This window comes from Rhinopithecus roxellana, chromosome 6, assembly GCF_007565055.1.
Source record: "Rhinopithecus roxellana isolate Shanxi Qingling chromosome 6, ASM756505v1, whole genome shotgun sequence".
Taxonomy (NCBI): Eukaryota; Metazoa; Chordata; class Mammalia; order Primates; family Cercopithecidae; genus Rhinopithecus; species Rhinopithecus roxellana.
In genome coordinates this window covers 750744-777149 of record NC_044554.1, presented here as the reverse complement: position 1 = coordinate 777149, position 26406 = coordinate 750744, and the positions used below count along the sequence as shown (strand labels likewise).

General features: G+C 36.8%; 1 protein-coding gene across 1 annotated transcript; it reads left to right on the top strand.

Moving 5' to 3' along the window:
- The first annotated feature begins 6590 nt into the window (after positions 1 to 6590).
- Positions 6591 to 11364, top strand: LOC104679390 (zinc finger protein 117-like). Its single transcript, XM_030932631.1, is given in 5 exon segments — positions 6591 to 6624; positions 7132 to 7227; positions 9087 to 9451; positions 9773 to 10307; positions 10545 to 11364. Coding segments are annotated over 5 exon segments (1665 nt in total). The 3' UTR covers positions 11180 to 11364.
- Positions 11365 to 26406: the final 15042 nt, after the last annotated feature.

The window sequence follows — 26406 nt, the reverse complement described above, 5'->3', positions numbered from 1 at the left end:
ACCACACATGATGTAAACATATAAGGTGCCAACCAAGCTTTAATCTAGATGGGCCTTTCTATCTCAGGTTTGCAGTCAACTCACGATTGTTCTGCAAAATGCATGTTGTTCCCTGAATATGCAAGCAGATCGTGCCTCTGCCTATTTGGTATCTGTCCTGTATAATCACATCTAGAGAAGCTAGACCCGATGTCTAAATACTTCACAGAACAACAATCAACCATTTTACCTCTTTCAGTGACTCTTGTATCTTTAGACCTTAAGCTGATTCAGAGACCATGGGGCCCAGAAACCCAGTTAGAGTAACATTCATGCATTGACTAGACATGTAGGCACGAGACTTTCCACTTTCCCCTTTCTCCTCTTTTTAAAATGCCCACAAATGTGCAGATGACACCTGTTGCTACTCCACCCATCCAGGACCTAAATTTGCAGCTCCAAATTCTGAATCTCAGTCTTGAGATTTGGGGGGAAAAAAGCCTTTATTTGAGAAATGCAAATTATTTTAGTTATAAGGCTCAAAGAGACATTAAAATTAGACCACAGGTATGTCTTTCTCCCTTCTTTGAACTGTGTATTTCCTTGTTGAAACTGCTTGCTATTGCCACAGGTAGGTATAAATTAAACTAATAATGACATGCTGGACACTATAACTCACACCGTATAGCTTAACAATGTATATCCAATTAGTAGTCAATGTTATTTTTTGTGAACAAAAAGAATTTCTGACAAACCAATATGTATCAGCCCACTCTCTGTCCTCTCATTTTGCCTTCACAAATCCACTTGTAACTGCTGCTAATCCAAGTGTAGATTCCAGGCAACTGAATTTTTGCTCCCAGGTTACAATCCTCAGGTTACAATCCTCTGGGTTGGTTCAAATGAACTATTCATGTTGCCTCAGTGATTTCCTTTTAGGTAGACATATCATTTAGAATGTGCTAGAGCAGCCTCTAAGAGGGAATCTCTTTTTTGTTGTACTCTGCTTGCTGTAACACTCAAGAATGCAGAGCCAGGTTGATTCGACCTAGAATCTACATAAAAGGTCTGGCCTCTTCCTAATATTTATAAAGCAGGGCCAGACTTTGGATTGAGAATGTACAGGAAACCAACAGGAGGCATTTTCTGCATTGTGAGATGTCAACATAGACATCTTAAAGCCCACCTTTAAGAGTGTGGCTCTTTGAACTTTTCAGATCTTGTTCAATGACCTGCTACAGTAATGTAAGAGGTTCCAGATGTAAATAGAATCTGATGGCAGAATCTGTAAGTGTAAACAGGCATCTTAGGAGTGAGAGATCAAGGTCACAAAGTATCCAGAGCCATGACCACAACTATACCTACCTGCAAAATAGGATACTGGAGTATTCTTGTCCTTCCTACCCGAGAGCTTGCCAATCACGACAGGTGATCCAGGTTCTGGAGGTCCACCAGGGCAGTTCCATTTTCTATTTAGAATCAGCCTGAGTCTGCCCTGCTTAACTTATCCTTAAGCAATCAGCCCAGGGTCACTGGGAATCTTCTCACAATCACCTAGGCATCTCTCAGACATTTGAGGGTGTCCACAGCAGAACTGTCAGGCTGACAAAAACAGTTAATTCAGCTTCTCTCTCAGTGTAAGAGAAATGAGTCATCCTGTGTTTGTCCCTCCCCTCACACAAGAGATGTCTTTGCTTGGTACCCAGATGAGAGTTTCTCCAGTTTCCTGGTACGTCAGTGAAAAACAAGGAAGAGATCTGGAGACTCAAACAGATAAACTAATTGCTACCATTTCATATGGCCATTAGAAAAATAGATGAAGCGTTATTGTCCCTACCATCCAGGAACTGTTAGTTTAGACAAGCAACTGAATTCAACATGGTTGAATTAAGCACCATATGGTTAGCACAATGAATAGATGTGTGCAAAAAAAAAAAAAAAAAAAAAAAAAAAAAGTGGGCTTTATTTGGACAACTTTCTTTATATTTTTGTAACTTCTGATGTCATCATTTGAGTGTATGTTTATGGACACAAGCGTTGTTTTATTATTCTTATTTCTTATACCTTGCTAAGAATACATATTTATGTTCTAATAAAATTACCCTACAAAACCCTAAGAGATTTGTTTAAATTGCTTATTAGCATATGTTATAAAATTGACAGGGCAGTGGCTACAAAAGATTAAAATTTCACAACTGTATGATTTAGTTTTCTTTTAGGTAAACTTAGGAAAAATAGAACTGGAAATACCCCAGGGGCATAGAGAGCAGAATTCTACATAGGGTCCACTCTCTGCCCCAGCCCTGTTCAGATTCACCCTTTTTGGAGGCCTTATTTAGGTCTGGCCCCACCCTGGAGCCTTGTCTCACAGAACTGATTAGAAGAGATCAGAGTATTGGATAGTGAATCCTGCAGCCTTTCTAGAGCCAGTGCACACAATTTTCTGAAACCCAAAAGCAGATAAATGGAAAAAAAGTATGAATCTTAATTTTTAAATTTTTATTAAAACCAGTGCTCACAGAGATATTCCATTTAGCAAACTGTGTTCTATTCCTGCAGATGCAGTAGTTGATCCACAAGTCACAAAAAAGTAAATATAAACACAATAAAAATTTATTTAAGGCTGGGCGCGGTGGCTCAAGCCTGTAATCCCAGCACTTTGGGAGGCCGAGACGGACGGATCACAAGGTCGGGAGATCGAGACCATCCTGGCTAACACGGTGAAACCCCCGTCTCTACTAAAAAAAAAATACAAAAAACTAGCCGGGCAAGGTGGCGGGCGTCTGTAGTCCCAGCTACTTGGGAGGCTGAGGCAGGAGAATGGCTTAAACCTGGGAGGCGGAGCTTGCAGTGAGCTGAGATCCGGCCACTGCACTCCAGCCTGGGCGACAGAGCGAGACTCCGTCTCAAAAAAAAAAAAAAAAAATTTAAGCTACATTAAACTTTTCCTTTCTGTATCCTTCTCCTCTGTCTGTATTTAGCTTTTATTCTGTACATTTTTAAATAAAATCAGTGACAGAGAAACAGAACAAATAAAAATGCTGCACTTTTAATCTAAATCCTGAGAATTATTAAACATTTAGTACCAGCTCCCAAGGTGTTGTGAGGATTAAATCATATAATGTGTAATTCCCAGTAAAGTGCTCTGTAATCTCCTCTTCAGCACACAGTACCTGCTTTATAAACATTGCATTGGTACATGTGAAAATGTTTTTCAAATGCAGATTTATTCAGATGTGGCTGCCTTCTGTTTGTTCTGTAAACTTTAGAGCCAGCAAAGAATATGAAGGTTGATTGTTTTCATTTGTCCTAGAAGTATTTGTATCATGACAAGAATGCTGAGTGTAAGGGACTGTGCTGTGCCTGCTTACTCTAACTAATGCTAATAACGAGCCCAGGAAGAGCATTCACAGGGGACTTGTTTGAAACACCCATTCATGAACCCTTTCCAAACCTGCAGAATCTCATTACATAGAGTGGGGCCAAAATCACCAAGTGATTTATAAGCTCATTAATGCTTGGAAGGCAATGCTTAGCTAAGTGGTTATTAGCCCAGGCTTCTAATTAGGATTACATGACCAATTTGCAGAAATTTCTTTACTCGTGCCCTTTCCACATGTTTATTACTCTGGATGGAAGCATCCATGTTGTTTTAGTTAAGTTTCTCATGTGACTCTAAGGTGAGGACAGAATCAGGTATGAGTTGTTCAAGATACATTCATGTGAATTGAGTTGTGTTTTGTTTTGTTTTGTTTTTTGAGACCCACTCTTGCTCTGTCACCCAGGCTGGAGTGCAGTGGCATGATCTTTGCTCACTTCAACTTTCACCTCCCAGGTGCAAGTGATTCTCCTGCCTCAGCCTTTGGAGTACCTGGGACTGCAGGCGTTTACCACAACACCCTGCTAATTTTTTGTTGTTGTTGTTAGAGATAGGGTTTCACCATGTTGGCCAGGATGGTCTTGAACTCCTGGCCTCAAGTGATCCACTCGCCTCTGCCTCCCAAAGTGCTGGAATTAGAGTTGTCAGCCACTGTAACCAGCCTGAGAGTTAAGTTTTCTTTCGCAATAAAGGGTGGTCACAGGGCTGTACCTATTTGGATTTGGTAGGAAGAGGGCAGTGTGGCCCATATTTCCATTACCGTAGCAGAAATTACTGGTGCCTGTGGCAGTGGAGGGCACATTAGGACAGGAACAGGGAAATTTACTTTTTTTTTTTTTTTTGAGACGGAATCTCGTTTTGTTGCCCAGGTTGGAGTGCAGTGGCGTGATCTCTGCTCACTGCAAGCTCCACCTCCTGGTTTCATGCCATTCTCCTGCCTCAGCCTCCAGAGTAGCTGGGACTCCGCCACCATGCCTAGCTAATTTTTATATTTTTACTAGAGACGGGGTTTCACCATGTTAGCCAGGATGGTCTCGATATCATGACCTCGTGATCCGCCCACCTCGGCCTCCCAAAGTGCTGGGATTATGGGAGTGAGCCACCATACCTGGTCGGAAACTTACATTTTTATTTCCATGGAGCAGCTTATTTTTCCTGAATTTCCTCTGTTATAAAGGACAAAAATGGGTGTACTTTTTCTGCAGGTCTTGATCCTTCTGCCTGTGGGTGTGGTGGTAGCAAGTAAACAGATGGTGCTGACACCTTTAAAAGCATATTCCCAACATGCAGGTGTAATTTGTCCATAGAATCTCATCTTAAAAGGAATTCCAGAGAAAGAGGAAAAAATGGCCTTTTTTTTTTTTTTTTTTTTTTTTAGCTTAACGTGTCTCAGATCGAGAGCTGTGTCCACTCTGCCTCCTGGGATGCCATGCGTTTAGTACTTGCAAACCTTTACTTCTCAAATTGTGTTGTGTCTCCCTAATGAGTTTGTTTTAACTACTTTTAAAAATTCTTGTGATTGTCAAGGGTCCCTGAAAAATGTTTTTTCCTACGTACCAGAGGCTTCTCTACATCTCTACATCATGGCTCTTTATATGCTATGTAGAAAACTCATTATGAATTTATAATCTGCAACATGAAAAATGTTCCCTCTGTGGCTGCTGAACATGGGAAGATGTGACTACTCAAGATTCCTATTGGGGAAAAGCTGGGGTCTTTAGTAAAGAAGGAGAACATGTAATGTTGAGGTTCCATCTTTGTTCTCCATTAGCTCTATGCAGAACACGATTAACAAAAGGTTCTTTCAAACAGAATGGCATTTATTAACCAGAAAATTCTGAAACAAATTATTAGGAGATGGATACCTGCTCTTTAGGGTGCTAAAGAAAGACTACTTAAAATCACTATTAAAAATTACAGAACATACGAATTATCTGTATCTTGAAGTTCCCATAAAACTAATTTTTTATGGTTAAATTCAAACTCTAATTTACTTTTGAGATCAATATCACAGCAGTGATGCCACATTTTTCTGTGTGCATCAGCACATTACAAAAATTTGTCCTAGTGCAGTTGATGTTAATGATTTGCTTGGTTAAAGAGCTCTTGGACAGATTTCTTTACTAAAATTATTTTTCTCTTCATTATGAAGTATGTTTATGCTGCTGATGTGCATAAACCATAATATTTAATCTGGCAGCTGCCTTTCTTAGGTTTTCTGTGCATATATCTGCCTTAGGAAAATGAAAACTGTCATCCCTTTTTACAGGCCAGAAAAACTGGGAAAAACATGGGCTCATCCACTTACTGGATGTTTGACATCCAGTAAGTGGGCCAAAAACATTGACATTACTGGTGAACTTGTTAGAAACTTAGAATATCAAACGGTTCCAGATCTTCTGAAAAGATAATCTGCATTAACAAGATCTCAAGTTTATCGTACACATTAAAACTTGTGAGATGCCTTTTTTTTTTTCTTTTTTGAGACGGGGTCTTGCCCTGTCGCCCAGGCTGGAGTGCAGTGGCTGTATCTCAGCTCACTGCAAGCTCCACCTCCCGGGTTTAGGCCATTCTCCTGCCTCAGCCTCCTGAGTAGCTGGGACTACAGGCGCCCGCCACCTTGCCCGGCTAGTTTTTTGTATTTTTTAGTAGAGACGGGGGTTTCACCGTGTTAGCCAGGATGGTCTTGATCTCCTGACCTCGTGATCCACCCGTCTTGGCCTCCCGAAGTGCTGGGATTACAGGCTTGAGCCAGCGCGCCCGGCCATGAGGCACCTTTTAACTCAACATGTGTTTTTCATCTAAAAAATACACACAACTCATTCTGTATGGTGCAGATATAGCATTTAAAAATAGACATGTTTGTGTTTATGCCCTCATTTATACTCTATTAACCGGAAAAGTACCATATATACACAGATGTTGTGGCTCTTATGCCACTTTCTTTTCTCAGGGTTAGATAATACATTAGAAAATATTTCTATGTTAAGAATTATTTTAGGGACAATTTCATTCACTCCTATAAGTCAGAACCAGTTTTCTTTACTGTCTTATTTTACCTTGAAATTTAAAATTATGCCCATGGCCACTTGGCAAATGTATGTGATTGTGTGTGTGTGTGTGTGTTTGTGTTTTTCAGGGACCATTGACGTTTATGGATGTGGCCATAGAATTCTCTTTGGAGGAGTGGCAGTGCCTGGACACTGCACAGCAGAGTTTATATAGGCATGTGATGTTAGAGAACTACAGAAACCTGGTTTTCGTGGGTGAGGGTAACTTCAATACACATTTTCTAATATATCCTAAAGGTTTTATTTCTCTTTTTTCTAGAATGTTTTTGGTGATTTATGCTTTGCATAAATGAGTTTCGGATCCCTGTTTTCAAAAAAAATCTTTTAGATTTGTCATTGTAGAAAATAGTTTCTTCAAGATATTTCATCTTTACCATAACTTTCTGCATTCCTGAGCTGATCTTTATCATTCACTCTTGATTAGTGGTAATTTTTGAAATTCATTGTCATAAAATATTGTTGCTCATACCTTAAAATCTAACTCCCAACACCAATTGTTTTGATTCAGTAGTACCAGGTAGTGAAATTAAGAAACTACAAATTTAAAATATTTTCTAAATCTTTAGAAATTTTTGTCATAAATTAGCATTTGGGGATTAATGCACTAGAATATTCTATTACATTCTCTTTACTGAGCACACTGCTAGGTTGGTAATTGGAGAATATGTGCAAGATTTATGTTATTTATTTTCAATAAAACAGGTATTGCTGTCTGTAAGCCAGACCTGATTAGCTGTCTGGAGCAAGGAAAAGAGCCCTGGGATATGAAGAGACGTGAGATGGTAGCTAAACATTCAGGTAAGTGAGAGTGAATACACAGATGGCACAGAGAAGAAGTCAAAAGGCCAAGGAGAAGGCCACTGCTTAAAATGTGATTTGGTAAGCTGTGTTCCAAAGGAAATAGTTTCTGGAAAACCTGAGTTTTTTGTTTTTTTGTTTTTTTTCCCCTCGCATAGGACATTTCTGTCTTGTTTTTCAGTTCTCTAAGGATTCCTCTTTCCCTTTAGTGATCTGTCTTCAATTTCACAGTGAAAGCCAATGTCCTCTTCATGGGATATAAAAGACTGCACAATCTGACTGGTTTTTTTTTTTGTTGTTGTTGTTGTTTTGGGGGATACACAAATGTGCATAATTTTTAGAAACTCTACGTTAAACAGTTTTTTAAATTCTTTTTGCATCAAGTCTGAAATGTGTGAGTAGTGGTTTCTGTTCCATTGTTTTTTTGTTGTTGTTGTTGTTTATTTTTCTGTATATTCCATTCTGTTTTTACTACTATGGTTTTGAAATATAGTTGCATATGTAAGGCATATGCAGTGCCAGTATACGTTTTCAGGATTTGGCTATTTTGGATTGGCTTTTTCTTTTTATTTGGCAGGACAGATTTGCTGCTGGTATTTGCTACAGCTATTTTCTTCAGGACTTTGACAATGTCACACAGTTCCCTTCTGGCCTGCAAAATTTTCTTGAGAAATTCACTCATTACCTCATAAGACTATTCTTATAAATAACACATCATTTTTATCTTGAAACTCACAAGATTCTCTTGTCTGTGACTTTTAAAATTGTGCTTATATATGTTCTTATTGTAAATATCTTTGCATGTATTCTAGTTTCTTTGTTAAGCTTTTTCATTTTTACATCATTTTTTCTGATAATATTTCAGTTCCTTTTTTGTATTTTCTACCTCCACAATTTCTGTTTTTTGATATTTTTAATATTTCTGTTATCCCAATTTTTCTGATTTTTAATAGTTGTCTGTGTTCCTATTTCATTCATGGAGTATTATTCAATTTATGTTAACTTTTTAAAATTAATTTTTTTAATGGTTGCTTTCTGAAAATTTTATAATATTTGATAGAGCTATGTTGCCCTAAAATTTTGTATACATTGTAATCTTTAATTGAAATTTGAACATTGAAAACAAGCTACCTGTCACAGTGTCTATAATGTAGCTTTGTCCTGGCAAAGTCTGAAACCATTTTTCTTAGCTAGAGATCCTGAGAGTCTTTCAAACATGTTCTTAGGATGTGTCTTGTCTGAAATATTCTAGTTGTTTTTTAGTTAAAAGACTTTATTCATGTTTCTTCTTAATAGTCATCACTTGCTACAACTGTTCTGTCTGTAGTACAGTCTCTTTCCTGCTGTAATATTTACCTTTGATCTCAGCAGACTCAAAATGTCATTCCAAAGTATACCACCGTTAATTTTTGCACTTTATGTCGTAGGAGACAGAAACCAGTGTCAGCAAAAGCTCCTAATAAAGCCAGAAATAAAGATGTGGGTGTGTTATTTTTCTTGTCTTTTGAAAAAGAAAGCAGAAGTTGGTCATTTACTTCTAAAGACACTATGTTATATTGAGAAGCAGAAAGAACTGTGTTGGGTAAATGTAACAGACTTTTCTTTTCCTTTGATGTGGCTTTTGGCATTGTGCTAACCTGGAACACTACACACACTTAACTCATTTATAAATTTTCCACAAACACATTTTGGTCAGTATGCTTTTGTTACACTTATGTGTCTATGAAGGAATTCGAACCTGTGGTATTTTGCTATGCCATCTTGCTTATGTAGTTTGTGTAACTTTATAGGTTAGATTTGTAAAGTATATTCATCTTAGTTGAGCAAGTGAAGTAATTTGTTATTTTTATTTCTTTCAGTTATGTTTTATTATTTTGCCCAACACCTTTGGCCAGAGCAGAACGTAAGAGATTCTTTCCAAAAAGTGACCCTAAGAAGATACAGGAAATGTGGATATGAGAATTTAAAGTTAAGAAAAGGCTGTAAAAATGTGGTTGAGTGTAAGCAGCACAAAGGAGATTATACTGGACTTAACCAATGTTTGAAAACTACCTTGAGCAAAATATTTCAATGTGATAAATATGTAAAAGTTTTCCATAAAATTTCAAATTCAAATAGACACAAGATGAGGCATACTGAAAATTAACATTTTAAACGTAAAGAATGTGGCAAAACATTTTGCATGCTTTCACACCTAACTCAACATAAAAGAATCCATATTACAGTGAATTTCTACAAATATGAAGAATATGGAAGAGCCTTTAACTGGTCCTCAACCCTTAATAAACATAAGAGAATTCATACCGGAGAAAAACCTTAACAAATGTAAAGAATGTGGCAAAGCCTTTAACCAGACCTCACACCTTATTAGACATAAGAGAATTCATACTGAAGAGAAACCCTACAAATGTGAAGAATGTGGCAAAGCCTTTAACCAGTCATCAACTCTTACTACATATAATACGATTCATACTGGGGAAAACCCTACAAATGTGAGAAATGTGATAGAGCTTTTAACCAACCCTCAAAGCTTACTGAACATAAGTTAATTCGTACTGGAGAGAAACCATACAAATGTAAAGAATGTGGCAAGGTTTTTAACCAGTTCTCAACCTTTAATACACATAAGATCATTCATATGGGAGAGAAACCTTATGAATGTGAAGAATGCGGCAAAACTTTTAACCGCTCCTCAAAACTTACTGAACATAAGTACATTCATATTGGAGAGAAACCGTACAAATGTGAAGAATGTGGTAAAGCCTTTAACCAGTCCTCAACCCTTACTACACATAAGAGAATTCATAGTGGAGAGAAGCCCTACAAATGTGAAGAATGTGGCAAAGCTTTTAAACAATCTTCAAACCTTACTGACCATAAAAAAATTCATACCGGAGAGAAACCCTACAAATGTGAGGAATATGGCAAAGCATTTAACCGATCTTCAAACCTTACTGAACATAAGAAAATTCATACTGCAGAGAAATTCTACAAATGTGAAGAATGTGGCAGAGCTTTTAACCAACTCTCAAACCTTACTAGACATAAGCTAATTCATACTGGAGAGAAACCCTACAAATGTGGAGAATGTGGCAAAGCCTTTAACCAGTCCTCAGCCCTTAGTGCACATAAGATAATCCATACTGGAGAGAATCCCTACAAATGTAGAGAATCTGGCGAAGTTTTCCACCTATCCTCAAAACTTAGTACACGTAAGAAAATTCATACTGGAGAGAAACTCTACAAATGTGAAGAATGTGCCAAAGCTTTCAACCTATACGTAAACCTTACTACACATAAGAAAATTCATACTGGAGAGAAGCCCTGTGAGTGTGAAGAATGTGGCAAAGCTTTTAACCAAGTGTCAACTCTTACTATACATAAAAGAATTCATACTGGAGAGAAACCTTACAAATGTGAGGAATGTAGCAAAACTTTCAGTCGATCCTCAAAACTTACTACACATAAGAAAATTCATACAGGAGAGAAACCTTACAAATGTGAAAAATGTGGTAAAGCTTTTAACCAGTCTTCAACCCTTTCTACACATAAAATAATTCACACTGGAGAGAAACGCTACAAATGTGAAGAATGTGGCAAAGTTTTTAACAGATCTTCAAGCCTTACAGAACATAAAAAAATTCATACAGGAGAGAAATCCTACAAATGTGAAGAATGTGGCAAGGCCTTTAACCACCGGTTAAGGTCCTCAACTCTTACTAAACATAAGGTAATTCATACTGGAGAGAAATTGTACAAATGTAAAGAATGTGGTAAAGCTTTTAAACAGTTCTCACACCTTGCTGTACATAAGATAATTCATACTGGAGAGAAACTCTACCAATGTGAAGAATGTGGCAAAGCTTTTAACTTATCCTCAAACCTTACAGCACATAAGAAAAATCATACTGGAGCAAAACCCTACAAAAGAAGAATATGGCAAAGCTTTTAACTTATCCTCAAACCTTACTGCACATAAGAAAAATCATACTGGAGCGAAACCCTACAAATGTGAAGAATGTGGCAAAGCTAACCTATCTTCAACCCTTACTCCACATAAGACATTCATACTTGAGAGAAACCCTGCAAATGTGAACAATGTGGCAATGCTTTTAACTAAATCTCAAACTTTACTAAACGTAAGAAAATTAATACTGGAAACTTTACAAACCTAAAAGGTGAGACAATGATTTTGAAAACACCTTCAAACTTTTCTAACCATAAAAGCAATCATACTGGTGAGAAATCCTAAAAATGTGAAGAATGTTACAAAGCCTTTAAATGGTTGTCACACTTGATTATAGGTAAGATAATTTATACTGGAGAAAACTCCCAGAAGTGCGAAGAATGTGGCAAAACTTTTAATTAATTTTTACACCTTATTGCACAGGAAAGCCCTTCAGAAAAATTGTACAAATATAAATGTGGAAAAGCCATTAATATCTGGTTACATCTTACTCAACATTAGAGAGTTATTGCTTAATAAAAGCATTATAAATGCAGTTAGTGTAAAAACCTCAGAAAACAGAAGCTTTCTTTTTTAGATGGAGTCTTGCTCTGTCACCCAGGCTGGAATGCAGTGGTGTGATCTTGGCTTACTGCAACCTCTGCCTCCCAGGTTCAAGCAATTCTCCTGCCTTAGCCTCCAGAGTAGGTGAGACTACAGGCGCCCACCACCACGTTTGGCTAATTGTTTTTATTTTTAGTAGAGACTGTCACCATGTGGGCCACGCTGGTCTTGAACTCCTGACCTCAAATGATCAACCTGCCTCTGCCTCCCAAATTGCTGGGATTATAGGTGTGAGTTACTGTGCCTGACAAATATAAGCCTTTAAAGAGAAGGTTTTCATTTTGAAGACAAACATTAGGAACGTAAAGAGAGTTGTAGTGTCTTTACTTGTATCACAGATTTTGTTGTACCCATTATGTACTAAAGGAAAATCCTGAAGCAGTGATCAAATTTTGATTAATATCAGGGAGTTTATATTAGAGAAACTGCAAATGTAATATATTTGGAAAAACATTTTTTCAAGAACTACTGCTTAGAAAACACCAGGGGACTCATACTAAAATATATTTTTGAAGATGCAGTAAGTATAAAAGAAATTTAATGCAAAATTAACTGGGTGTAAATATCAGAGAATTCACGGTAGAAATATCTAAGGCACTGACACTTCAGACATTGCACTTAATCAGTGTGCTGAGTACAGAAAATACTCCAAAATTAAAGTTGATAGATAAATTATTTGTATATAACTTTAAAAGAGGTAGAAATATTTTTGGTTATAATTACATTTAAAGTATACTGTTTTCTTTGAAAAAATTACAGAATTTTTAAAAAGTGAATGATGTAATTCAACTCAAATTACTTCATGCTCTTCATTCCTGTTGTATTCACATGTAAAAGCATGTGATCAATTGTTGCTTCATCAAAGACATGAGACATTCTTTTTTGTTAGGTGGGCATTATTTTGACCTTTTCTATGGAAGAGTAAAGACATTACAATGTAGGATGCATGATAAAAATCTAAGTGGAGAGGCGCTTTGTGTTTAATTTATAATTTTGAGTGATGTATGAGGGAGGTGTTCAGAGGAATATTCTTCTGCATTCTAGTGAAAATATCTTTTGTTTTAGTTAAAATTAAATTAAAATTAGTAGTATATCATTTTACTAATTGTATTTCTATGTAATAAAATGCAGCACATTTAAAAATTTTTAGATTATTGTGAAGTTAATTTTTTAATTAAACTTCTTTTTAACGTGTTAAGACCATTGTGCATTCAATGAAGTGTTATTACGCCACTAACTTTAACCTATCCCACCTTACTCAAGGGTGTAGGTAAAAGATAGTGACAATGTACTATTTAATAACATAGTGGACTAACATCTCTAATAATTTCTCTTGCCAGTGACTTTAAACTAAAGAACTTAATTAAAGAACATTGTTCCTATAGGTTAAATTTTTATTCTTTTTTCTTATTTAAACATATTTTTCTTAAATTTTATGGGTACATAGTGTGTGTATGTATTTATGCCATATATGGCATATTTTGATACAGGCATATAAATATATATTAATCACGTTAGGGCAAATGAAGTACCCATCAACTCCAGCGTTTATCATTTGTATTACAAACCAGTTCTACACTTCTAGTTACTTTAAAATGTACAAGTAAATTGCTGTTGACTATAGGGTCATTTTCATGGGCGTAATAAAAATTATATACAAGTGTAAATAAAATCCTGAGTCTTAAAATTCTGAGTTCTGCCTAAACATTTTAAAAATTTTGTTATGTGTTTTTCTTTGAACATGTCTCTCTGCCTGCAAACATAACAGAATTTTAGTATTGGTTTACATAGAGTTAACTATACACATATATTACCCTAAAAATAAACCTTAGGTGCTAGAACATTATGGAGTGTTTTTGTGTGAGTGTGAGTTTGTACCTATTTTCAAAAGAAAAGAGCAATATTGGAACAAAACAAATATTTTAATAATTTACTAGACAACTGAAAACTTCAAAAATGCTGAAAGTAAATGTATACTCTGCTTTGTATTGAATTCATTGCTTTCAAATCTTCTGACTTATGATTCAGAATCTCTCCATGCAAATGTTTTTACTTGCCTGTTAGTCATGCTAGACCTATAATTTTCTTGTTTCTTACCATTTTTTTCTTTTATAGTTTACGAGGTATTTATTATGTGAGCTGTTCATGGATTGTAAGAATGATTTTTATAAAATTTAGTACTGCGGCCGGGGGCGATGGCTCAAACCTGTAATCCCAGCACTTTGGGAGGCCGAGACGGGCGGATCACGAGGTCAGGAGATCAAGACCATCCTGCCTAACCCGGTGAAACCCCGTCTCTACTAAAAATTACAAAAAACTAGCCGGGCGAGGTGGCGGGCGCCTGTAGTCCCAGCTACTCCGGAGGCTGAGGCAGGGGAATGGCGTGAACCCGGGAGGCGGAGCTTGCAGTGAGTTGAGATCCAGCCACTGCACTCCAGCCTGGGCGACAGAGCAAGACTCCGTCTCACAAAAAAAAAAAAAAAAAAAAAAAAAAAAAAAAAATTAGTACCACACACGATAATTTTAGATGTATTTCCAAAATTGTTTACTAATTATATTGTATTTAGTTAGAACATTCCATTTGTTCTTTTAATTGGAGAATCCTATATAAGCCTATATTTCTTATTCTTTTCTCTTGTTATAATTGACATGTTTTTATTTATTGAGCCAATTTGTTCAGGTAAGAACTAGGTATACTTCATAAGTCATGAGGATGTTTTTATATATAAATGTGGCAAACAAATGTGACAGTGGTTGCTGTGTAACAGATGCTCCATAATAAGCTGTAAACATTCCTGCTGGAGTTAGTTTGTAACTTCAAGTCAGAGGTGGAAAATACCAATAGTGAAGAAATAACATTGATTCTTCATGTGCAGATAACATTTTTTTTCCATGCTGCAAAGCTAAATCTAGCTGAATTTAAAAAGAAATTTTGGTTCTTTTATTTCCTAATTACCTTTAGTTTCGTTTGTCTTTTTATGTGACTTCTGTGTATTCATCACAGCCCTTCTTTTTTTATGTGATGGCTCCACTTTTCTCACTGTTGTCTTCATGCCATGTCATTTTATATGGTACTTTGTAGGTTTTGATGAGAAAGTTGATATTTTTAATGCACTCAAAAATCGCTTTTCACTGGAGAGTGCTTATCCATATAACTTTCTGATCAGTTAATTAAGATAAAAGGCATTCACTGTCCACAAGTGAGAGGATTAAATCAGTTAGCATTGTTTTTTTCTTTTCTGTTTGTAAAAGGAAAAACTTACTAAATTTTTAAACAGAGTTTCACTCTTGTTTCCCAGGCTGTAGTGCAAATATGTTGTGACAAATATAAAATTTGCTAGAAAATACATCTTAGAAATTAATTTATAAGAGAGCTAATGGTAAGTGAAGAATTTTAAATTTAATTTTCTATGATATAGCACAACGTACATTTCCATGCAGAATCTTTTATTTTTAAATGTGAAATTTAAAGGTTACAAAATAATAAAACGACCTCTGTGGATTTGATATTTGGAATAATATTTCTTTTTTATATTGATATTACAATTCCGAGGAATTTTTCACTCATTTTTTTTTTTAGTGGGTGAAGGTGAGTGTACAGTTTTTGTTCTTTGTCACCTAACTATAGTCAGCTTCTTGGTCATTTTCTCTAGAAAACTTTTGAAGATTATGGCAGCTTTTGGATTAAACATTTTCTGTTATATTTATGCAAATTTGTTTTTTGTGTTCACAAGGTGGCCAGTCATGAGACCATAAGCAACAACTGCCCTTTCAGTGTCTTTCATGCTATTACCATCTGTAATAAATAAATGTGTACTTATTCTGCACAACGTGATGTTTGCAAGTATATGTTGTCAAATGCTTACTTCTAGGTAATTAAGGCCTTACCTAACATCGCTAACATTTTTATGGTCGGAGTATGTGACATTGTCAGCGTTTTTCAAAAACACAACTACGTTGTTATGATCTGTAGTCACTATGCTGTACAAAAAGATCCCTTAAACTTATTCTTCCTATTCAACTATAATTATGTATTCCTTGACCAACATCTTTCAAAACCCCCCTTTTTTCTAAATACCTTGATGTCTGGTGGTCACCACTTTACTCTCTACTTTAATGGGATTAAGCTTTTAAGACTCCCTGTGTAAGTAAAATCATGAAAAATAATCTTTGTGCCTGGCTCATTTAGACAAATATAATGTCTTCCAGGTTAATTCGTGTGATTGAAAATAATAGAAATTTCTTTTCTAAAGACATAGTATTCCATTGTGTATATATACCACATTGTCTTTATTTACTCATAAATGTTGAACTGTTGATCCTGTATTTTGGTAATTGTGAAGAGTGTTGCAAACAATGTAGAAGCAAATATGTTTCTTCATTCTGATTTCACTTGTTTCAGATATATATCAGTAAAATTGCTGTATTATATTGTGGTTTAATTTTAAATTCTTTGACAAATTTTCATTTTTCATAATGACTCTCCTCATTCACATTCAAACCAACAGTGTGCAAGCATTCCCTTTTCTTCATACTTTGACTAACCCTTTCTTTTCTTTTTAATAAGAGTAATTCTAACAGGGTTGAGTTGATAATCTCCTAGTTTTTCTTTTTGCTTTCCTGATAATAGTTGATATTGAGCATTTTTTATATATCTTGACCATTTGTCTTTTCTTGAAAAATATTTATTTAAGCCTTTGCTCATTTTAATAGTTATTTGTCTTTTGTCTTATAGTCATTTATGTGTTTTATATGTTTTTGTTATTAACCCCTTGTCCTACGTATGATTTGCAAATATTTTCTCCCATTTTTTCAGTTGTCTCATTTTGTTGATTGTATCAGATTCCATGAAGCAGCTTTTTAATTTCAAGTAATCTTACTTATCTATTTTTCTTTTGATTTTGTTGGATTTTGAGGTTAAATAATAAAAGTCATGGCCTAAATCAATGTTGTGGGCTTTCACTCTTTATTTTCTGTAGTAATTTCTGAGTTTTAAGGCTTACATTTAAATATCTAATTTTAGTTGGTATATGGTGTGAGAAGAGGGTCTCATTTTGTTTCTCTGCATGTGGATATAAAGTTTTCTCAACCTCATTTGTTGAAGATGCTGTCCTTTTTTTGAAGAAATTGTAAAATAAGTTAGCTTAAATACGTGGATATATTTCTGATCTCTTTTCTGCTCCATTGACCTATGTGTCTGTTTTTATTCAAGTACCATACTGTTTTGGTTATTATAATTTGTAGGATATATCAAAGTCAGGTATAGTGACACCTTCAGCCTATTTTTTTTTTTTTTTAATTTTCTGCTTGGTTGCTTTAGCTATTCAGGGTCTTTTGTGGTACCATATAAATTTTAGATTGATTGATTGATTGATTGATTGAGACAGAGTTTAACACTTGTTGTCCAGGCTAGAGTACAATGTCATGATCTTGGCTCACCACAACCTCTGCCTACCTGGTTCAAGCAATTCTCCTGCCTCAGCCTCCTGAGTAGCCAGGATTACAGGTATGAGCCACCATGCCTGGCTAATTTTGTATTTTACTAGAGACGGGGTTTCTCTATGTTGGTCAGGCGGGTCTCGAACTCCCAACCTCAGGTGATCCACCCACCTCAGTCTCCCAAAGTGCTGGAATTATAGGCTTGAGCCACCATGCCCTGTCAAATTTTAGATTTTTTTTAAATTTTATTTTATTATTATTATACTTTAAGTTCTAGGGTACATGTGCATTACGTGCAGGTTTGTTACATATGTATACTTGTGCCATGTTGGTGTGCTGCACCCATCAACTAGTCAGCACCCATCAACTCGTCATTTACATCTGGTAAGACTCCCAGTGCAATCCCTCCCCGCTCCCTCCTCCCTATGATAGGCCCCAGTATGTGATGTTCCCCTTCCTGAGTCCAAGTGATCTCATTGTTCAGTTCCCACCTATGAGTGAGAACATGCGGTGTTTGGTTTTCTGTTCTTGCGGTAGTTTGCTGAGAATGATGGTTTCCAGCTGCATCCATGTCCCTACAAAGGACACGAACTCATCCTTTTTCATGGCTGCATAGTATTCCATGGTGTATATGTGCCACATTTTCTTAATCCAGTCTGTCACTGATGGACATTTGGGTTGATTCCAAGTCTTTGCTATTGGGAATAGTGCCGCAATAAACATACGTGTGCATGTGTCTTTATAGCAGCATGATTTATTAATCCTTTGGGTATATACCCAGTAATGGGATGGCTGGGTCATATGGTACTTCTAGTTCTAGATCGCCATACTGTTTTCCATAACGGTTGAACTAGTTTACAGTCCCACCAACAGTGTAAAAGTGTTCCTATTTCTCCACATCCTCTCCAGCATCTGTTGTTTCCTGACTTTTTAATGATTGCCATTCTAACTGGTGTGAGATGGTATCTCATTGTGGTTTTGATTTGGATTTCTCTGATGGCCAGTGATGATGAGCATTTTTTCATGTGTCTGTTGGCTGTATGAATGTCTTCTTTTGAGAAATGTCTGTTCATATCCTTTGCCCACTTTTTGATGCAGTTGTTTTTTTCTTGTAAATTTGTTTGAGTTATTTGTAGGTTCTGGATATTAGCCCTTTATCTGATGAGTAGATTGCAAAAATGTTCTCCCATTCTGTAGGTTGCCTGTTCACTCTGATGGTAGTTTCTTTTGCTGTGCAGAAGCTCTTTAGTTTAATTAGATCCCATTTGTCAATTTTTGCTTTTGTTGCCATTGCTTTTGGTTTTTTAGACGTGAGGTCCTTGCCCATGCCTATGTCCTGAATGGTATTACCTAGGTTTTCTTCTAGGGTTTTTATGGTAGTAGGTCTAACATTTAAGTCTCTAATCCATCTTGAATTAATTTTCATACAAGGAGTAAGGAAAGGATCCAGTTCTAGCTTTCTACTTATGGCTAGCCAATTTTCCCAGCACCATTTATTAAATAGGGAATCCTTTCCCCATTTCTTGTTTTTGTCAGGTTTGTCAAAGATCAGATGGCTATAGATGTGTGGTATTATTTCTGAGGATTCTGTTCTGTTCCATTGGTCTATATCTCTGTTTTGGTACCAGTACCATGCTGTTTTGGTTACTGTAGCCTTGTAGTATAGTTTGAAGTCAGGTAGCGTGATGCCTCCAGCTTTGTTCTTTTGACTTAGGATTGTCTTGGCAATGCGGGCTCTTTTTTGGTTCCATATGAAGTTTAAAGCCGTTTTTTCCAATTCTGTGAAGAAACTCATTGGTAGCTTGATGGGGATGGCATTGAATCTATAAATGACCTTGGGCAGTATGGCCATTTTCACGATATTGATTCTTCCTATCCATGAGCATGGTATGTTCTTCCATTTGTTTGTGTCCTCTTTGATTTCACTGAGCAGTGGTTTGTAGTTCTCCTTGAAGAGGTCCTTTACATCCCTTGTAAGTTGGATTCCTAGGTATTTGATTCTCTTTGAAGCAATTGTGAATGGAAGTTCATTCATGATTTGGCTCTCTGTTTGTCTGTTACTGGTGTATAAGAATGCTTGTGATTTATGCACATTAATTTTGTATCCTGAGATTTTGCTGAAGTTTCTTATCAGCTTCAGGAGATTTTGGGCTGAGACAGTGGGGTTTTCTAAGTATACAATCATGTCATCTGCAAACAGGGACAATTTGACTTCTTCTTTTCCTAATTGAATACCCTTGATTTCTTTCTCTTGCCTGATTGCCCTAGCCAGAACTTCCAACAGTATGTTGAATAGGAGTGGTGAGTGAGGGCCTCCCTGTCTTGTGCCAGTTTTCAAAGGGAATTTTTCCAGTTTTTGCCCATTCAGTATGATATTGGCTGTGGGTTTGTCATAAATAGCTCTTATTATTTTCAGATACGTTCCATCAATACTGAATTTATTGAGAGATTTTAGCATGAAGGGCTGTTGAATTTTGTCAAAGGCCTTTTCTGCATCTATTGAGATAATCATGTGGTTTTTGTCTTTGGTTCTGTTTATATGCTGGATTACATTTATTGAATTGCATATGTTGAACCAGCCTTGCATCCCAGGGATGAATTCCACTTGATCATGGTGGATAAGCTTTTTGATGTGCTGCTGGATTTGGTTTGCCAGTATTTTATTGAGGATTTTTGCATCGATGTTCATCAGGGATATTGGTCTAAAATTCTCTTTTTTTGTTGTGTCTGTGCCAGGCTTTGGTATCAGGATGATGTTGGCCTCATAAAATGAGTTAGGGAGGATTCCCTCTTTTTCTATTGATTGGAATGATTTCAGAAGGAATGATACCAGCTCCTTCTTGTACCTCTGGTAGAATTCAGCTGTGAATCCATCTGGTCCTGGACTTTTTTTTGGTTGGTAGCCTATTATTTATTGCCTCAATTTCAGAGCCTGTTATTGGTCTATTCAGGGATTCAGCTTCTTCCTGGTTTAGTCTTGGGATAGTGTAAGTGTCCAGGAAATTATCCATTTCTTCTAGATTTTCTAGTTGATTTGCATACAGGTGTTTATAGTATTCTCTGATGGTAGTTTGTATTTCTGTGGGGTCGGTGGTGATATCCCCTTTATCATTTTTTTTTTTTTTTTTTTTTTTGAGACAGAGTCTCGCTCTGTGGCCCAGGCTGGAGTGCAGTGGCGGGATCTCAGCTCACTGCAAGCTCCCCCTCCCAGGTTTACGCCATTCTCCTGCCTCAGCCTCCTGAGTAGCTGGGACTACAGGTGCCCGCCACCTCGCCCGGCTAGTTTTCTGTATTTTTTAGTAGAGAGGGGGGTTTCACCGTGTGAGCCAGGATGGTCTCGATCTCCTGACCTCATGATCCACCCTTCTCGACCTCCCAAAGTGCTGGGATTAAAGCCGTTTATCTTTTTTTTTTTTTTTTTGGCGTCTGTTTGATTCTTCTCTCTTTTCTTCTTTATTAGTCTTGCTAGCGGTCTATCAATTTTGTTGATCTTTTCATAAAACCAACTCCTGGATTCATTGATTTTTTGGAGGGTTTTTTATATCTCTATCTCCTTCAGTTCTGCTCTGATCTTACTTGTTTCTTGCCTTCTGCTAGCTCTTGAATGTGTTTGCTCTTACTTCTCTAGTTCTTTTAATTGTGATGTTAGCGTGTCAATTTTAGATCTTTCCAGCTTTCTCTTGTGGGCATTTAGTGCTATAAATTTCCCTCTACACACTGCTTTAAATGTGTGCCAGAGATTCTGCTTTGTTGTATTTTTGTTCTCATTGGTTTCAAAGAACATCTTTATTTCTGCCTTCATTTCGTTATGTACCCAGTAGTCATTCAGGAGCAGGTTGTTCAGTTTCCATGTAGTTGAGCAGTTTTGATTGAGTTTCTTAGTCCTGAGTTCTAGTTTGATTGCACTGTGGTCTAAGAGACAGTTTGTTATAATTTCTGTTCTTGTACATTTGCTGAGGAGTGCTTTGCTTCCAATTATGTGGTCAATTTTGGAATAAGTGTGATGTGGTGCTGAGAAGAATGTATATTCTGTTGATTTGGGGTGGAGAGTTCTATAGATGTCTATTAGGTCTGCTTGCTGCAGAGATGAGTTCAAGTCCTGGATATCCTTGTTGACTTTCTGTCTCATTGATCTATCTAACGTTGACAGTGGGGTGTTGAAGTCTCCCATGATTATTGTATGGGAGTCTAAGTCTCTTTGTAAGTCTCTAAGGACTTGCTTTATGAATCTGGGTGCTCCTGTATTGGGTGCATATATATTTAGGATAGTTAGCTCTTCCTGTTGAATTGATCCCTTCACCATTATGTAATGGCCTTCTTTGTCTCTTTTGATCTTTGATGGTTTAAAGTCTGTTTTATCAGAGACTAGGACTGCAACCCCTGCTTTTTTTTTTTTGTTCTCCATTTCCTTGGTAGATCTTCCTCCATCCCTTTGTTTTGAGCCTATGTATGTCTCTGCATGTGAGATGGGTCTCCTGAATACAGCAGACTGATGGGTCTTGACTCTTTATCCAGTTTACCAGTCTTTGTCTTTTAGTTGGAGCATTTAGTCCATTTACATTTAAGGTTAATATTGTTATGTGTGAACTTGATCCTGCCATTATGATATTAACTGGTTATTTTGCTCGTTAGATGATGCAGTTTCTTCCTAGCCTCGATGGTCTTTACATTTTGGCATGTTTTTGCAATGGCTGGTACCTTTCCATGTTTAGTGCTTCCTTCAGGGTCTCTTGTAAGGCAGGCCTGGTGGTGACAAAATCTCTAAGCATTTGCTTATCTGTAAAGGATTTTATTTCTCCTTCACTTATGAAACTTAGTTTGGCTGGATATGAAATTCTGGGTTTAAAATTCTTTTCTTTAACAATGTTGAATATTGGCCCCCACTCTCTTCTGGTTTGTAGAGTTTCTGCTGAGAGATCTGCTGTTAGTCTGATGGGCTTCCCTTTGTGGGTAACCTGACCTTTCTCTCTGGTTGCCCTTAAGATTTTTTCCTTCATTTCAACTTTGGTGAATCTGGTAATTATGTGTCTTGGAGTTGCTCTTCTGGAGGGGTATCTTTGTGGTGTTCTCTGTATTTCCTGAATTTGAATGTTGGCCTGCCCTACTAGGTTGGGGAAGTTCTCCTGGATGATATCCTGAAGAGTGTTTTCCAACTTGGTTCCATTTTCCCCCTCACTTTCAGGCACCCCAATCAGACGTAGATTTGGTCTTTTTACATAATCTCATACTTCTTGCAGTTTTGTTCATTTCTTTTTCTTCTTTTTTCTTTAGGTTTCTCTTCTCGCTTCATTGCATTCATTTGATCCTCAATCGCTGATACTCTTTCTTCCAGTTGATCGAATCAGTTACTGAAGCTTGTGCATTTGTCACATATTTCTTGTGTCATGGTTTTTATCTCTGTCATTTCGTTTATGGCCTTCTCTGCATTAATTATTCTAGCTGTCAATTCTTCCACTCTTTTTTCAAGATTTTTAGTTTCTTTGCACTGGGTACGTAATTCCTCCTTTAGCTCTGAGGAGTTTGATGGACTGAAGCATTCTTCTCTCATCTCGTCAAAGTCATTCTCCATCCAGCTTTGATCCGTTTCTGGCAATGAGCTGCATTCCTTTGGAGGGGGAGATGCGCTCTTATTTTTTGAATTTCCAGCTTTTCTGCCCTGCTTTTTCTCCATTTTTGTGGTTTTATCTTCCTCTGGTCTTTGATGATGGTGACGTACTGATGGGGTTTTGGTGTGGGTGTCCTTCCTGTTTGTTAGTTTTCCTTCTAACAGTCAGGACCCTCAGCTGTAGGTCTGTTGGCGATTGCTTTAGGTCCACTCCAGACCCTGTTTGCCTGGGTGTCAGCAGCAGAGGCTGCAGAAGATAGAATATTGCTGAACAGCGAGTGTACCTGTCTGATTCTTGCTTTGGAAGCTTCCTCTCAGGGGTGTGCTCCACCGTTTGAGGTGTGGGGTATCGGTCTGCCCCTAGTGGGGGATGTCTCCCAGTTAGGCTACTCAAGGATCAGAGACCCACTTGAGCAGGCAGTCTGTCCGTTCTCAGATCTCAATCTCCGTGTTGGGAGATCCACTGCTCTCTTCAAAGCTGTCAGACAGAGTCGTTTGGGTCTGCAGAGGTTTCTGCTGCTTTTTTGTTGTCATTGTTGTTGTTGTTTAGCTCTGCCCTGTCCCCAGAGGTGGAGTCTACAGAGACAGGTAGGCCTCTTTGAGGTGCTGTGAGCTCCACCCAGTTCGAGCTTCCCAGCAGCTTTGTTTACCTACTTAAGCCTCAGCAATGGTGGGCGCCCCTCCCCCAGCCTCACTGCTGTCTTGCGCAGACTGCTGTGCTAGCAATGAGGGAGGCTCCGTGGGCATGGGACCCTCCCGGCCAGGTGTGGGACATAATCTCCTGGTGTGCCCGTTTGCTAAGACCCTTGGTAAAGCACAGTATTGGGGTGGGAGTTACCCGATTTTCCAGATGTTGTGTGTCTCAGTTCCCCTGGCTAGGAAAAGGGATTCCCTTCCCCCTTGCGCTTCCCAGGTGAGGTGATGCCTCGCCCTGCTTCAGCTCTCGCTGGTCGGGCTGCAGCAGCTGACCAGCACCAATTGTCCGGCACTCCCTAGTGAGATGTACCCAGTACCTCAGTTGAAAATGCAGAAATCAACTGTCTTCTGTGTCGCTGGCACTGGGAGCTGGAGACTGGAGCTGTTCCTATTTGGCCATCTTGCTCCGCCCCCCCAAATTTTAGATTTTTTAAAAAATTTCTATTAAGTGTGTAATTGGTATTTTGATAGAGTTTGCATTATATCTATAGATCATTTTGTGTAATATGGATATTTAGCAGTATGAATAAGGCCAATTCATGAATAAGTACTACTTTTCCTTTTATTTATTATTTAATTTTTACTTGTATGTTCTTTAGGTTATAATGTATGGTGTTTTAACATTTTGATTAAATTCATTTCAAAGTATAGTTACTACAGTTATTGTAGTAACTATTGATGGGATTGTTTTTTAATTTCATTTTGAGATAATTTTTAATGTGTAAAGATGATACTATTTAATGTTGATTTTAAATTCTGCAAGTTTAGCAAATTTGTTTATTAGTTCTGGTGGTTCTTAGTGAAGTGTTAGTCTTTTCTATACTTTAGATTATGTTATGTGCAAAGAGGGATAGTTTAACTTTTTGTTTTTTTCAAAAAAAAACCAGTTTTTTCAATCTGGATTCCTTTTATTTTATTCTCTAATTTCTCTGTCTTGAATATTTAGTACTACATTCAGCAAATCTGAAGGAAGTGGGCATCCTGGTCTTGTTCTAGCTCTTAGAATAAAAACTTACAACCCTTTCCTGTTTAGTATGTTGTTAGCTTTGCATTTTTTGTTATGCATGGCATTTATTGGCTTGAGATGCATTTGTCCTGTACCTATTTTTTTTCAGAGATTTATAATGAGGAAATGTTGAATTTTTTGAAACGTTTATTCTGTATTTATTTAAATGTTAGAGTTGTGAAATCACAACTAATCCCATATAAATACAGAACATCCTCAGATACTACTATAAATATCTCTATGCATGCAAACTAGAAAATTAAAGAAAAAAGATAAACTGTATACACACAATCTCCCAAGACTGAACCAGGAAGAAAGAGAAGTCTTGAACAGAGTAAAAATTTATGATAAAATTAAATTTATAATTTAAAAAATCCCTACATAGTATAAAAAGCCCTGGATCAGATAAATTCACAGCCAAATTCTACCACATATACAAAGTTGAGCTTGTACTAATCCTTCCTAAGTCGTTATATGAAATCAGTATTATCTGGATACCAAAATTTAGTTAAGGCGCCAAAAAAAATCTATAGTTCAATATACCTGATGAACATTGAAACAAAAATCTTTCATGAAATACTAGCAAGCCGAGTTCACAAACAAATCAAAAAGTTATTTTGCCATAATCATGTGAGTTTTATTTCATGAATGCAAGGGTGTTTATCATATGCAAGTCGATAAGTGTGACTCACCATATAAAGATAATTAAAAGGATTAAATCATATAATGATTACAATAGATGTGGAAAAATTATTAAGAGAAATTTAATGTTCATTCATAAAAATATTCTCAACATACAAGGCATTGAAAAAACATACCTCGCAATAATAAGAGTCATCTATGACAAATCCTCAGCCAACCTTATACTGAACAGGCAAAAGCTTGATGCATTCTTACAAATAAAAATAACTATGTCCACTCTAAATATTCCCATTTAACATAGTTCTGGAAGTCCTAGCCAGAGCAATCCAACAAGATAAAGAAAAAAGAAAAAGGCATCCAAATAAGAAAAGAGGAAGTCAAATTATCTTCACTGGTGATATAATTCTCTACTTGAAAAACGTTAAAGATTTCTCCCAAAGACTCCCAAGCCTGAAAAATGACTTCAGAAAAGTGTCAGGATACAAAATCAATGTACACAAATGAGTGGCATTTCTGTACACCCTGAATAACATTCAACACTTGAATAACATTTAAGCGGAGAACAAAATCAAGAACACAGCTCTATTTAAAATAACCACAAATAAAAATAATATACCTAGGAATGGATTGGATCAATGAAGTACAATATCTGTAGAAGGAGAACTACAAAACACTGCTGAAAGATATCAGGGACAACACATAAAAATGGAAAACATTCCATGCTCATAGATTTGAAGAATCATTATAATAAAAATGTCCGTGATGCCTAAAGCAACGTGTAAATTAAATGCTCTTTCTGTCAAACTATCGATGCAGTTTTTTGTAGAATTAATAAATGGTTTTAAATTCATATTGAAGAATAAAAGAGCCCAAATAGCCCAGGCATCTTTAAACAAAATGAATAAACCTGGAAGCCTCACATTACCTGACTTCAAACTGTACTACAAGCTACAGTAACCAATGGTTACTGTACATGGTTCCGCTACACAAATAAACATGTAGACCTTTGGAACAGAAGAGAGAGACTTGAAATAAAGTTACACTCCTACAACCAACTTATTTTTGAAAAGTCAACAAATAAAGGGGAAATAACTTTCCATCTAATAAATGGTACTGATAAATAGTGGACTATATAGTTAGTCATCTGCAGAAGAAAAAAACTGAACCCCTACCTCTCACCATGTAAAAAATGTAACGCAAGATAGATTAAAAACGGAATGC